The 16,625-nt window shown below is 31.2% G+C and overlaps 1 protein-coding gene across 1 annotated transcript in view; it reads left to right on the top strand.

The window, feature by feature from the left end:
- Positions 1 to 427: 427 nt before the first annotated feature.
- LOC110018523 (ABC transporter D family member 1-like) overlaps positions 428 to 16,625 on the top strand; it is a 55,320-nt gene continuing 39,122 nt past the window's right edge. The window contains exons 1-4 of the mRNA XM_020715858.1: positions 428 to 744; positions 2,290 to 2,534; positions 4,408 to 4,678; positions 7,485 to 7,709. Of these exons, the coding sequence (XP_020571517.1) occupies positions 2,473 to 2,534; positions 4,408 to 4,678; positions 7,485 to 7,709 (558 nt within the window). The 5' untranslated portion in view covers positions 428 to 744; positions 2,290 to 2,472. The remainder of the gene's footprint in view (positions 745 to 2,289; positions 2,535 to 4,407; positions 4,679 to 7,484; positions 7,710 to 16,625) is intronic.

Raw genomic sequence — 16,625 nt, 5'->3', positions numbered from 1 at the left:
TTCAGGATTGCGATCTAGGGTAGGGCGGGGGAGGAGAAGATCAGAAAACGAATAAATGAGTGAAGAAGAAAGAAGATGATAGAGATTTTTTAGCACTCTCGGGCGATTAGGAAGTGCAGAGGGAGGAGAGGCATTGTTGCGCGCTTAGGAAACAGAGAATGTCGCGCGGAGAGGGGACAGGACGTTCGGAACGTTGATCGCGGGGTTATACACGCGATCGCGTATCCACTAAATTAGAGACGCCGTTTTTTGATAAGCACCGAAAACATTCATAACAAATATGCGGCGCCATTTTTGAGAACACCGCTGCACTTAAAAGCTGCCTCAAACATACCCTAAATCAAGTGCGGCCGGCCCGTCGTGTTTGCTTTCACAGTTTCACAGCAAAGAACCGTGACGTCAGCGGAACTGTATATCTGAAAGAAACCCGCGAGCATCTCACCGGCTTCGGGTCTGGAGTTTACCAGCCGCTCTTTCTTCCGTAACGGGGCGAAGCTGGACGCTCTACCGAAGTCAGTCCGCTCTGTAGTTCGCCGGCCGCAAAAGAACTAAGTTGATCTCCCTCTCATTTTCGCAAGTTTTCAGGTCCTGTCTCTCCGCTCTATCGATGTATTCGAGGGTCGACAGCTTCTGGATCGTGCCCGCCTTCTTGTCCGAAACCTCGTGATACACAGTCGCGATTTGAGCTAGCTGGCCATCTTTCTCCTCCTTTTGCTCTGTTCCTGCCCGTAACCATTGAGGAAGGTAAGTTCACTTCTTTCTTTCTCTCGACGCGCGCGTTTCTGGTTTTGCTAATTACGCGGAACATCGGAATTTAGTAAATCCGGGATTTACGGCCTAAATCCGTGAAATTTGGATTTATCAAATCCACGGCTTTATTTTGTCCCAACTGACGGTCTGGCAAGGTTAGTTTAAATCCAGGTTAAATCCTGTTCTAAATTCGTTACCAGATAGCCCCTTAGATCGTTCGACTGTTGTTCTATTGATTTCTGTGTATTTCGTGGAAGAGGAAAGTGGGACGTTCTGGTTTTCATGCATTCTCTGGGGTGGCTGGGATTGAGTTGGTTTCTAGGGCAGGACTGCTGTTAGCCGCAACGGGGTGGTATATGTTTCATTGGTTGGTAGATGTTGTACTTTGAGCTATACGTGGACCAGAGGATGAATGATTCCCTGTATTTTAATTTTCTCGATTAAAGTGCGGTTTAAGGAGGCCTAGGTTGATCGAACGAGACGCAGGTTGGGAACTTGATTGTAATTGAGGAAACTTGAAATTAATGTGCGTTATCTTATTTCCAGATTATGGGTGACTGCTTTTATGTTGTTATGATGGTGAATTCCATGTTTTCATAGTGACTTTGTTTTTTTTTAATTTTATTTTTTATTTTTTTTGAGCATACAATAAATTGAACGCAAGAACTGATTCTATTTGATGATATTCTGGATTATATCAAATTTTTTTAGCCCGCTGCAGTAATCTACCACTCGCTTATTTTCTTTCACAATATTTAAGCATAATCTCCTGCAGTGAAACTGAAAGTTGATTTGTTCCAAGCATGCCTCTTGAGATCATGTTATATGTTTGTAGATTTCTCTTTGGTTTGTTCCATATTTGTAGGTAATATGCTTTGATTTGATTATGTTAGTTTAACTAATGTTTCAGTATGTAAACTTGAAGCTTTGAATCCTTAAATATTACAGCTACAAATTATGCTATTGTTGATGAATTTTGACTTTTTGTTATGTTTTGGTTGAATGAACGCCTTTGTATTACACCAGTGTCACCAAATTTGTGAAATGATTTCAATTTTTACTTCTTTGGTTTGATTTTATGAATAACTCCATTTTAGCCTGACCTGTGTGGTACAAAAACATTACTTGTGGAAGAAGGGCCATTAGCGGCTCTTATTTTTTGCATATGACCTGAAAGTTCACTACACTGGAAGCCAATGTTCTTGTTTACATTTTAGCTTATAACCTGTCTTATAGGCTTTATTTCATTCGCGCTGTTTAATCTGTTTGATTCATGTTTTTAATATAGTAACATTTCAATTTTCATGCAGCATATGTATATGATGCTCCATTGTTTGCATTGAATTTTACCCTGATTTTGGTAGTCAATTTTCTATTGTTTAAGGGTAAGATTATCATTATTATAATTATTTTTGAATTATCTCTGCCTCGAGAAGTTTTTGCCTTTTCCTGTTAATGATCTCCTTTTAGTCGCATTAATTTTGGTTATTTTTCTATTCTTAGCTCAAACATGGATCTTTAATCTTTTGCAACTTTCAGGTGAGGGCGCTTGAAAAGAATTAAACTGCTTACTCTCTGCTTTGATCTCTCCAATTTGGTGCATTTACAGGCCCAGAGTTTTGGTTTGTTATGTCAGCTGTTACTTCCATTCGTTTTGCAGTTAGCTGATAGAGGTCCATGCATTATTGATTGCATGTTTTCTTCTGAGAAATATTTTAAAAGATGTTCTCTGGGCAGTTAATGCAGCTAACTGAACATGGACGAAGTATTCTTACTTCCAGGAGGTATGCAAATGAATTTTGCTGTTTATTGTCATATCTACCTTCAGTATGCTCTTTTGCATACTCTTTGTATTAGATTGTCTTAGCTACCTGAACTACCGAGTTCTTTCTGTGGCCTAAATTTTTTTTTTTTATTTGGAAGGCCAATGATATTTTATTCTTGCACATGCCCTATGTTTAATTGCTTGTAGAAATGTAGTGGTTGATGATTAGATTAGAGTAATGACATTAAAAACATGGAAACTTTCTTGTTTGAAAGAAAGATTAGTGAAATTTAAGTTTGCTATGAAACATGCAGTGTCTGCTACCTCCAAAGAAGCCATCTATCTGCTTGCCACTCTAGGCTCTGGTATATCAAATTAAACTGTTATTCTAAAGCACAATAACTTTGTATAAGCCTCTTAAATCTTTTGATGAGTTTTTAGCATTTTATTTTCTTAAATCTTATTTATTCTATTGATATACCAAAATTTGTTTGCAGTGTCCTATAGCATGAAAGTCTGGCAAAATCACTTTTTTATTTAGATTTTGCTTTGTTTATACTAAATGGTGTTTTTTAATCTATCTTTTTGATGCACGAGTGTTCAGTTATACGAGTCATTTTGCATTACTTTAAAATATTTAGATTTTAAAAGATTATTTTCTTTTCATTTTTTCCTTACTTAAAATGGTATGATGCATTTTATTTTTGAACTCCTCAACAACTTGATTTATTTCCAATACTTTCATGAACTTCTCGTTTGTGGAAGACTACAAAATTGAATTTATGAATATTTTCAAAGTTTCTGCTCTCCCTACTTAAATGCTTCCATTGAACATAGATTTTCCTTATCCCATAATTAATCACTTGGATGGCTGTGGTGTTGTTAAAATAAAAAATAAAAAATAAAAAAATAGCCGTATTGGGCATTCTATTCTTGTGGTGATTGCCTTTTCTTTGATATAAAACTAGCAATGAATAAATTTCATGATTGGGAACATTATTATGAGAAGTGGTCAAGGAAGCCTTATTAATATTAATATTATTCATTTTATACTAGAACAAAGATATTTCTCTTATGGAATAAATAAAAAGTTTGACGGGTCAATAATATACTATGTACCATTTAGTCATGTTTAGAAACGTTGAAATAGCTTGCATTGATCATCATATTTGATGATTTATGTGAATGTCTGAGGGTTATTTATTGTGCCTGCCTTTAGAAAGTCAGAATTTTTCAAGCTCTTCATTATTCTTTTTGGCAATAAATCTACAACCCACTTCGTTTTGTAATTTGTTGATTCATGATGAAATTATTGTCCACATTCCACGCTTTCCAGTTTTCTGCTCCTCCATTTGTCTAGCTAGTTTTCAATCATTTAACCATAGGAACTTGTTATGCTTGTTTGTAAAGTTACTTTAGACGTTTGCATGGACAGAATCTGTTTGAATTTTGATGCATTTGCATTCTTTTGTATTCACGTAAAAACATTTGAGTTTTTTCTGTGTAGTTTTTATTGACACCTGACAATTTGTTAGCTGTTTCTGTTGAAATTATACTGATTTTTTTTGGGGGCATTTACATACATTTCACACAATTTTATCTATTTATATCTCTAACACCAAAACTGTCATATTTACATGCATAACACTTACATCTTTAATGTTGCATAAAGAATACTGCTATTACTAACTTTTTAAAAGTGAAATACCTTTTCATGCATATGTTTATGACACAAAAGTGTGTAAATATCAAACTTTAGGTGTTACAAATGTAAATACATAGGAATTGTGGTATGTATGTAATATTTTTTTTTAAATTCTGTTCTTTTATTTTTTTTACGTTTCTGAATTCCTTAAGCACTAATAATTGCCTGTGCATGGTGTTATCCATAGGAGGACTCTTGCTCTAGTCGCAGGTGCCATGGTGACTGGTGGAACTGCTTTTTATATGCAGTCACGAATCAATAAAATCAAACGAGACAGATCTGAGAGCTCCATAGATGTTACTCGGCACTTGACCCAAAATGGTGTAGATGACGAGACAACTAAAGTATTGAGAAAAAAAGGGAGCGGCCATAAATCTCTACATGTTTTAACTGCAGTTTTGCTCTCGAAAATTGGCCCTACAGGTTTAAGGACCCTTGTGGGGATGGTGATCACTGCAGTAAGCCACATCTTTTTCTGTCATTGCCTCATTTTCTTTGGTTTTAAGGGGTCTTACCGTGGGCTACTATTTTTAGAGATTTCTAATTTCTTATACTATCATGGTTTTGTTTGTTGATTCTCTAGCCTTTGTTTGATTTGTTTATTTTTTTAAATTGGATTTATTTATTTATGTTTTTTTATTTCTGTTAGATTTATATCTTACAAATGGCCCTGGTCAGTTTATTGTTTGAGATAAACCAGTCGCAGTTAATTGTCCGTATTTGTATTTTTATTTCAATTATTGTTCGTTTATTTACAAAGTTTTCTGTAAGGACTAAAATAGTGCTTGCATAAAAGAATTTATGTGTTAAATATTTGGATTCATGCATCGCTGCTTTTAGAATATATTTGTGCGATGTTTTGGATAAGGATTAGTGGAGCTTATGCAAGGAATTTATTCCCTTTTTTTAGGCAGGCTTTCGGCTTTCGTTGAAGCTCTATTAGCAACTTGCCGCTGTAATATTAACTTCCGGGTTTTCTTGTCAGGAGACAATTACAACAACAACAACAACAACAACAAAGCCTTAATCCCACTACGTGGGGTCAGCTACATGAATCCTTTTTCTCCATTGCGTCTATTTAGTGTCATATTCCTCATTTAGTTCTATCATTTAGTTCTAATGAAAATTTTATGGAGTAGCTAATTACCTTCAAATGGATACTCTCTTCTTTGCTCTCATGTTATCATATATTTTGTATTTTGCTTTAAATTTTTCCTTCTAGCTACCCTTTATAATTGGTTTTGTTGCATTCCTTTCATAAATTTGTTATAATATTTTGCTTAAAAAAATGCAACACAATTTTTTTTTATCTGCCTCCTCATTTTTAATAATGACTACACAAATACTTTAATGATTTGAATTTTATCTTACCATCATGTATTCGTTATTTACAACGTAAGTCCATGTTATGCTTGCACTACAATTTTATCTTGGCATAATTTTTATAAAATAAATGCCCAATTTACTCATAAGGATTAACTAAACAATATAAAGGAAGACAACACAAAACAAATGACTAATTATAATTACACACATAAACGGCTCAACAATGATATCCAAACCTAAATATCTCATACAATATCAATTGTACAACATTCGATTGCACGGCATAAGATATGCTACTTAATAATCTATAAGCAAGATGTAAAAAAAAGAGATATATCAGTCTGGTAAATTAAAACGGTTTCACTTAATTAGCAATTAAATAGAGAGAGGAAGAAATGAACGGGAATCTGTTTGCAGGTTGCAATTGCTTCACTTAGTATTAATTACTTTCCCCTCAATACGTTCACAGAATAATTAAAACATTACTGCTTAATGCTTAAAGAATCATTTTATGTAAATAATAACTATAAGGCATGCTGAATCCGACTTTGTAATGCTCGTATTGCCCTCTTGTAAAATTAAATGAAACAAGGTCCTATCACAAAAATATTTTGTCAATCCTCCTTCAGTTTGAATACAAGTACCAACTCTAGTATACATATATTGAATGACATCAACATAAATCATATCAATATCTTTCTTTTCTAAGGGTCTGTTTGAGCAGCTTATTTGGTTTGGTGACGTTTTGAGAACACACCTGATTTGTTTGGGTAAACTGTGTTTTGACAGCTTATGCGTTTTCAAAACGCTGAAAACAGCGTTTTCACGCTGCACCTATCTAGGTGCGGTGACAGTTTTCTGGCTCCAGTCTAGTTTTTTCAAAAAAATAATAATTTGTAATAGTCATCACACCTAACTTATTAGCAAATTATTTTTAATCAGCTTATCAGCAGATTATTCAATAAGCTGCAACAACCTCAAACAAACCCTAAAAGTCTTCGAAGGAAGAACTTCTCTAGGAACCCTATGTAAGCTTTTTCTAATTCAATAAAAAAATACATGTAAATCATTCTTACTTACTTTGTGCTTCTCCATTAAACCTCTCAATAAATGTATAGCTTCCCTAGTAGACTTGTCAGACATAAATCCAAACTGATTACGAGAATTTTTTGTATCTCATCTTAACCTATGATCAAGTACACTCTCCCAAAATTTTAAAATATGACACATAACTCCTCTACAATTTTCACACACTTATGCCATCCCCTTTATTCTTGAATATAGGGACCTAGGTACTCTTCCTCCACTTAAATCTCCTAATTATTTCTACACTTCATTGAGGATATCATCAAAGCCTACAAATTTTTCATCATTTGGTTTTCTTTAAAGCCTCCTCAATTTTTTTACTGATGTGATAATAAAAATAAAATGTTTTATTATTATTAATGGTATTTAAATCATTAATTTTTATAACATAACTTCTTATATTTTATCTTTTCTTGCAAATTATTATTCCACCACCAACTATTTTTATTTATAAAATCTTTTTCTTTTGATTCTCCAAACACATCTTTTGCTACTTGTTTAATAGTGTTTGTTACTTTATCCCACATAACATTTGCTTCTTCATGAATATCCAAAATTTTAAAATCTTGAATTTTATTCATAAAAAATATTTTATATTGTGCCGTTGGAGACAATTAATTACTGATAATATTAACTTTCTGATTCTTTTGGTAGGTGTTATCTGTAGAGTAAAATATATTTATTTATATTGTGCCGTTGGTGGTGTGTTTTTAATGCTGTTTCTTAAAATCTGATTTAACTTCTGTGAAATAATAGATGCATCATTAAGTGTTATACATCTATGGTCTCATTCTTATTTTCATTGAAACATTACATAGGATAAATCTTAATTTCAGTTTTGCATCTTTGTAGGTGTTGAGAACTGCCTTGAGTAACAGACTTGCTAAAGTCCAAGGTTTCTTGTTTCGAGCTGTTTTTCTGAGACGCGTGCCATTATTTATGCGGCTAATTATAGAAAACATCATCCTCTGTTTTCTTCAATCCACATTGTATTCAACATCAAAATATCTGACTGGAGCTTTAGCTTTACGGTTCAGAAAAATATCAACAGACCTCATACATGCTGATTATTTTGAGGTAACTGGCTAGTTTCTGCTGCAAGCTGGATTTATTTTAGGGATGTGCATATGCTGATATACATCATCTATTGTTCATCATCTATGCTTGAAAATTTGAAATGATTCACTCACAATAAGTAACTAATAATTTTTTAGAACGTTAACACCAGGTTTTATGCCTGCATTTTACGTTTTGGTCGTTATTATCAAAATGCAGCCTGTTAATGCTGTTGAGTAGGTTGAATAAAGCAATAATAACTGTTGAAGGCATAATATTAGTTTTGAAGGTTCGTGGCTAGTTTGCATTTGATTAATATGAAGTAGATGAAAGCTGTAAAGCTATTTGTCTATACTTGTTTAAAATCATTTATAATATGATTAATTAATATTAGCTGAAGATCTAATTTTCCAATGGAATATTTTGGTTCCAAGATCTGATGTGGTGTTTAAGTCTATTTGATGTTGTATGTTGTACAAAGCCATGTGCTTCATGCAGCACTCGGTGATGCAGGACATCTTAAAATCTAGCAATTCGTAGATTTTACAATTTAAACTGAATTCTCTCTTTTGATGGAAAATTAGTCTCATTTCATTTTGTCCAGATGATAACATAGAAGTCATCAAAAATTAAAATTTCACATGAAATCTGAGAACCAATAACAGTTTATAGCTAATGAAATTCAAACCAAAAAAGTGGAAACCAGTACGTATCAAAATTGACAACATCTCAATCATATGATGTCTTAATCACTGTAGAATCAATAGTGAAAGATAAAAGTCTCTTATTTGAATTTCCAGGTTTCAAACTATTGTAAGGATAGTCATGTCCCAGAAGGTGTTATTAAAACATACAGAGCACTTGAACTATCGACATTTATTGGCACACACAAGAATTTCTAGAAAAATAAACTTTTTTTAACTCTGTTCAATGTTCTTTGCATGCCTTAGAGGTTATATTATGACAAATGACTCAATAAATAATTCCGTAAAATTCATCTAGATTTTGTCTAATAATACGAGTTTAAATTTAACACACTTGAATTCTATCAAGAATGTCTTTCCAATCTTAACTTTTACCAAAAGTAGTAAAATTATATCTTTAACTTCTCATTTCAACACCTGCACGTTACAATTTTCCTTGCTATTGTACATTTCTGAGAAAGGAAGCAAGTCTATTATAGTACCAAGTAAGAAAACCCCCATATGAAAACGACTGAATAGAACCACAATTTCAATAGTCTTAAAAGGCAAGACACCAACTTATGAGAAAATTTGAGTTGCACTACAATCTTGGAGTAAGGTCGCATAAGGGAAGAAGTAACCACCAATGAAACACAAGAAACTTCTATGGATAAACCCATGCCTTTTGTTGTAGTGCCTAACCACAATTGAAACCATCATGCACATGAACAAAGCAGAAATAAAAAATTCATGTTAAGCATAGAACTAGACTTTCGATAAAATATGGAGATTGGAAAGCATTGAGCTCGACAATCTAAGGGGTAAATCGAATTACTTGCCACAATAAACTGAACATGAAGATGTGATCATAACATTCGAGATATAGATCATCCTTAATAGGCTCACCATGATAAGTAGGCTTTTTATCAAAGTAAACCATGAAAGAAATAGAATACAACAAAAACTCGCAATGCTCATGTTAATGTTAACTTTTTGTGCTTCTAATTAGTATAACATTTTCACTGAATATCCTTGCTCAAAAAATTTTAGCTCTGGTGATGAATTTTCACCAAATGTAAGTATGAGCGTCATTGTTATGCTTTTTGCAAGGTTATGCAATTTTAAGTGGGGTTGCATGCCAATTTGTAAGCTGCCTTGTAACTCATACCCACCATTAGTAGCAGACATATTTCATTTATTGTAATAGCTTAAAGAACAAATTGAGTAGATTTGTCAGATGAGATGCTAGATGTGAATTTGTGAGGTGATGGAAAGAGAAATTGGAATGCAATTATTGGTAATAGTTTCATGAAATAAGTCAAATAAAACACGTTGAACTCTGGCTATTACTCATGCTTCCTAAGATTTATAGCTTTTATGCATTAATCTCTTTTGCATTAGAAGTTTTTTTATGATCTCACCTTTCTTATGATTAATTATTTAAAGACCCTATAATAAATGTCTAAGATTTAGATACTATTACTTTACCTCATGGTAAATGTCTTATATATTCAAGAAACTAAATAAGATAGAGAAAAGACTAAGGAGATTAATAGTTTATGTTCTAAACTTTTATATTCAGGTAAGAGTCGTACTATAAATGATATGTGTGTAATTATAAATAAGAGTTTGAATGACTAGATTGTAAAAAATAATAGAATTGGGGATAAAATTATAGTTCTGAGGATTGTTGTTGATACTAAGATTCTTAATATTATAAATGTTTATGCTCCATAAGTTGGTTTAAATATGTTTAAAAGAAAAATTTTAGAATGATCTAGAAGAATTTATATAAAATATATCTCTTAAAGAAATAAATTTTATTGCTAGTAGAGTGGTAGAAAATTTTAGAAGTATTCAAGATGAATATTATTTTAGAGTGATTAATAAAGAAAATAGGGTCATATTAGATTTTACTTTAGCTTATAATTTTATTATTGTTAATAGTTTATTTAAGAAAATATATGAACATATTATCACTTATAAGAATTAATGTAATAAAACATAAATTAATTTTTTTTTTATGAAAAAATAGATTGTTGAAATTGTAAAGATTGTAAGGACATTTCGAGTAAAAAAATGAAGTATTTAATATCAAGTGTTGATTTTGGATTTTACAATGAAGGGTTGAAAGATGAAACATACAACAAAATATTATCATAGGTTTAAATATGTTTAAAAGAAAAAATTTAGAATGATTTTGAAGATTTAATATAAAATATATCTCTTAAAGAAATAACTTTTATTGGAGATCTAAATGAACATGTTAGTAGAGTGGTAGAAAATTTTAGAAGTATTCAAGATGAATATGACTTTAGAGCGATTAATAAAGAAAATAGAGTCATATTAGATTTGATTTGGCTTATAATTTTGTTATTGCTAATAGTTTATTTAAGAAAATAGATGAACATATTGTCACTTATAAGAATGAATCTAATAAAACATAAATTGATTTTTTTTTATGAAAAATAGATTGTTGAAATTGTAAAGATTGTAAGGTCATTTCGAATAAAAAAATTAAGTATTTAATATCAACTCTTGATTTTGGATTTTACAATGAAGGGTTGAAAGATGAAGCATATAACAAAATATTGTCATAGAATTAGATGTGGACACTTAAAATGCATAAATAAAATTTTTTTTATGAGTAAATTTCAAAATCTTAAGGTTTGAGATGTTCATAAAAAAATATTAGTAGGAATAAAGTAACGAATACTATTGAGTAAGTTGCAAAAAATAAGTTTGGAGAATCAAAAGAAAAATCTCATGAATGAAAAATAATTTGTGGTGAAATAATAATGTGTAAGAAAAGATAAAAAATAAAAATTTTGTTATAAAAATTAGTTTTGATATAAAAGCATGGAGAATTAAAAAAATATAAGGTAACTGGTAGGAAGTATGAAAGAATAACTTTTGATATTAAAAATTCTTTAATAATGATCTTTATCATATATTAGATGCTAAAAATTGTGAAATATATATGTATAAAATAACCAAACAAAGATATAAAAAAGTAAAAATTTAGTTTCAAATAAAATGTATTAAGGATAAAAATTGAAAAATAATTTTTTTAGATGAAAATATTCAACATAGGTGCGTGAGATATCTTGATAAATATTTTAGTGAGATTGTAAAAATATGATTGACTTTAATGATCTTAATATTATAAATAATAACAATATTTTTTATTTCTACTGTCCCATTAGTAAAATGGAAGATCAACATATTCACTTTAAAGAAAATTAAGTGTAAAAAAATAATAGGATTGATGGTATTTTTATAGAAATGTAATAATGTCTAAGAGATTTGAGAATGTCTTAACTTACTAAACTTTTTAGTATTGTTTTAAAAACTAAAAAGATGTATGATGAGTGGAGAAATAATCTAATGGTTTTTTTTTCAAGAATAAAGGAGATGCACGTGAGTGTGCAAATTATAGAAGAATTAAGTTAATGTGTCATAAATTAAAATTATGGTAGAAAGCAGTTGAACATAGGTTACGACGTGATACAAAAATTTTGCAAAAGTAATTTGGATTCATGTTGGGCAAGTATATTACAGTAACTATGCATTTACCGAGAGATTCGACGGAAAAGTATAGAGAAAGCAAAGATTATCTACATATTATTTTTGCTGAAAAAGTTTATGAAAAGGTTTCGAGAGAAGTACTTTGGTTGATATTACTTATATTCAAATCATTAAAGATATGTATATTAGAACTATTACTTGTGTTTGACACATAGATGGTTGACAAAGAATTTTCCTATTTCAGTTGGATTACAACATGAATCAAATTTAAGTCTATATCTTTTTGCTTTAGTTATAGGTGATTTTATTGGACGTTTATAGGATGATGTATCTTGGTGTATACTTTTCACTGATAATATTCTTCTTATGGGTAAGGCTAGATAGAGTTCTGAAAAAATTTGAATTATGGAGGTTTAGTTTAGAGTCTAATGACTTTTATTTTAGTAGATCTAAAACTGAATAATAGAATATAATTTTTGTAGTAGTACATCTGGTGGCGGGGTTGTAATGAGTGATCAAGTCATTAAAATGAGTGAATGTGCTAGATATCTCAGGTCTATTGTTCAAAGTGATGATGATATAGATGAGAATTTATTAGTAGAATTCAAGTTGGTTTGAAGTGGAGGAATGCATCAGACTATTGTGTGATAGAAAATTATTGCTTAGACTTAAAAGAAATTTTTTTTAAGATGGTGATGAGAGCAGCAATAATTTATACTGAAAAATGTTGGCCTATAAAAGAGAAGCATAAAATTAAGTTTTGTTCGGAGATGGGAATGTTCAGGTGGATTGAGTGTCTGTCCATTTAGAGACAAAATGCGAAACAAATATATTCCTGAAAGGGCTGGAGTGACTCCAATGGCACACAAAATTAGAGAGAGTCGTCTTGGATGTTCTGCTCACGTTAAACGTCGATCATTTGAAGATCTAATTAAGAGAGTAGATATTTTAGATTTGATTTATTTTAAGAAAAATATAGGTAGAACTAAAAAGATGGTGATGTTGTTTAAAAAAATGATCTTAATTTATTATAATTAAATGAAAATATGACACTCAATAAGTACAATAGTGAAAACTGATTCATGTAACCGACCCCACTTAGTGGGATAAAAGCTTGTTGTTGTGGTATGTTATCATTAGGGCTGTCAAAACGGTTATTCGTTCGTATTTTGCTCGTGTTGGCTTGAAATATTTATATATATATATATATATATATAATGAGTATTTTTAAATAATTTAATTGGCTATAATGCTATAAAGATTTATAATAAATTTAAATTACTAATTAAAAATAGAATAAAAATATATTAAATTCTGTTTAAATGAATATTTTAATAAAAACAACAAGATTTAAATCTCACCTTACCCTTAACATCCTACTGTTGTGTGATTAAAATTGTCAAAATAGCTCAATGTTCGTGAATACCTCGTGTTCGGCTCAATAAGCAAGCGGGCCAAACACAAACAAATTTTTTAAGCTCGATATATAAACGAGCCGAATACGAACAATGATATTTTTTAACAAGCCGAGTCTGGACTCACTCAAGCTCGGCTCATTTACATCTCTAATGGTGGCATGCCTGACTAGGGTTGTCAAAATGGTTTTTTGTTCGAAATATAAACGAGTCGAAAACGAATAACAATATTTTTTAACAAGCCGGACACGAGCTGAGCCCATGCCCCCTCGTGGGGCTCAGCTCGTGTCCAAGCCGGACACGAGCTGAGCCCATGCCCCCTCGTGTTCGGCTCGTTTACACACCTATTTATCATATGGCCTAAATTTTTTCTCTCCTATTCACATTTGCAATAAATTTATAATTTTCTTATATAGTAGTTATTTTTTTGCGAGCATCTTTATGCAAATTATGCATATGTTATTCAAATGTTGTGTAAATTTTTTAGTTCAGGTTTCAATAAGATGTTCAAATAGATCTATAGGTTTTTTAGGTTGATACTCTGACAATTTTATATGAACTCATACCAATATACCTATCAGTAAATAAATTGTATGTAAACTCAGTCTTATGCTGTATCAATTTTTAACACAACATCATCACATGAACTATTAATTATTACAATTTCTCCATTGATTTGTTTATGAAAAGCAATTAAAAATTTTGGTTTGGTTCACTATTATGTTAAAGAATTATTTCCAAAAATAGCTCATAAAATTTTCTTCTCAATTTTTTTATAATGATTTTAAATAATTCATACGATTTAATCACTTTATTAAAATACAATATGTGCTACGAGATGTATCTACAATATTTAAAATGTAAAATGAAACGGTCTAATTTTTTGTAAGTGTCAACTTCTATAAAATATAGTTAAATTCATGATAACCTTTCTTCTCTATACTAATGCTCCCTTAAGGTTTATGTGGACTAGGCAACAGTGTATAAAGCCTAGTATTATGCTTCTTTCCTTTAGCTGTATTGCAAGGTCCACATTTTGAAACTATGCTTACAACATTTCTTATTAAGTTAGACCAATTATACCCATCGTAGATTGCTACAATTTTATCAACCAAACTGTTTTGCACAATACCATGTTAGTCTATGATTAGATAATTTCTTAAAGATGGCCTAGAATGTAACATTGAAATCCCCCAAAAGAGAGTCATTCTTAACTATGAAATGTTCTTCAGCATAAAGTCGGTTGCTCGTTAAGATATATCTTATTGAAATTCTTGCAATTTGCATTTCCTTTTGTAATGCTATCAAAGTTGGCCACTTTACTTTTCCAGTCAATAAGATAAAAATAACTCTATTTAATGCATCAACTACATGCTTATTTTTAGTTCGATCACTATGTTTTAACTCAAATTTGTATTCATGTAGGTACTTAATTTAACCTATTTAGCACATTTTTGGCTTAATTTCATTTGAGAATTCAAGTTTTTTAATTCCTAATGATTATGATATAAGATAAATTCCTTTGGCAACAACTAGTGTCTCTAATATCAAAGTGATTATTCAAAAATAGTAGTCCCTATCATAAATAGCATACCTTTTTGTTTCGCCTCATTCAACATTTCTTCGAGATAAACAGTTGGATTTCTTTGTCGACCTATAGCTCCTCCAATTCATACGCAAATGCACCACAAAAAATCTTAAAAAAAAAAAGATCAAGTAATCTAAACACAAGTGCATTTGTATATTTGTCTTTAATACCATTGAAAGCATAGTCAGTAAGTTCTGTTCATTTAAATTCTACCTTCTTAAGGTAATTTGTATTAGCACCATGACAATACTAAAGCTCTTAATGAATCATACCGAGCTTGCACATGGAAACTTTGAATATCATGAATGTTAATAGATATTGGTTAGTCCTTTGTTATTCCACTTTTTTGAGATCAACAGGTAATCCATCATTAGTTATTATAAATCCCTAAAGTGTGATAGATGGTATAACAAAATAAAAGCTTTCTTTTTTCAAATTTAAAAACCTTTTTTTTAGATTGTAACCGTTCAATGGCTTTCTTAAGTTGTATTATTTTCTTTTCCAGTTACACCATAAATCAGAATGTATGAAGGCAAGAAATAAAATATTTTCATGCAAAAGGCTAAAACGTGGTTATTGATTAGTAGTTGATGCATTAGTTATACATACCATTTTTCATCTTAAAGGCAATCTTCCATTCACCACCTTCTCATTCTCCCTTAATAGTAGTCATTCCTTATATCAATCAATCTTAAAGAGAATTGTTGCTACAATAAGTATATCAAACACATCATTTGACATAGGTGTAAGAAATTGATGCTTGATGGTGATCTTATTAATTGTTCGGTTGCAACACACATCTTGCAACTATCATCCTTCTTAGGTATAAGTGTAACACCCTAACTGGCTCCCCTTTAAGGGTTGGCTGAGTTGCGGCAGATGCAGACAATTCTATCAAACTAGATTGTTACCAACGCTCGTTCTGCTTGCAGAATCAAGACCTAACAGGTGCTGAATTAGTCTAAGTCACCACAAACATACTTGATATATTGCGTTTTAGAATTTGTTCATATTCATACACAGAAGTGTGGAAAATTATATCATTGAAACATGTAAACTATACAGAGTTGTTAAATCTAATATAAATAAAATACGTAACCAAAAGACTATATAAGCACCCATAATTATAAATGCAATAGATATACAAGTCACACCTGGCTACTTGCCCCGACGCTCATTAACCTTTCCTGTAAGTAAACAACGTAGGGTGAACAACTCTTTCAACGAAATAATCAAGGCTGAAATAAGATTTTATGCAAGAAAAAGAGACAACGTGCATGCTCATAGGAAACTATACATGTCCGCACACAAGTCACAACATGCTAGAATTATATAAAACACACAAAGAATGGATAATGTAGAAAATTATGATTGCAGTATAAAACTTGTATAGTGATAAGCATGTTCATAGTAATGTAATCATAACAATGTCATCGTAGCAGTGTCATCATAGCATAACAATGTCATTTGTAAATGTATAGGCATCAACTATTTCCATGTCTTGTCATATCATAGGTCGTCACCTTGCTTCGAATGTTATTTTAACTATCGATAATGGTGGGACTCTCCGAATATAACAATTTTCAATAGCCCCCTGTCTGCACAAAAAAGGAGAAAGGAAGATTGTTTGGGGGGTCGCCCGTCAGAAGCTGTCGGCAGCCGGAATCGAAATCCCGTCACCCGCTTCGGAAGGACTTTTTAATTTACGTATATATATATATAT

This window comes from Phalaenopsis equestris, unplaced genomic scaffold, assembly GCF_001263595.1.
Source record: "Phalaenopsis equestris unplaced genomic scaffold, ASM126359v1 Scaffold000024, whole genome shotgun sequence".
NCBI lineage: Eukaryota > Viridiplantae > Streptophyta > Magnoliopsida > Asparagales > Orchidaceae > Phalaenopsis > Phalaenopsis equestris.
This window is presented reverse-complemented; position numbering and strand designations above follow the sequence as displayed.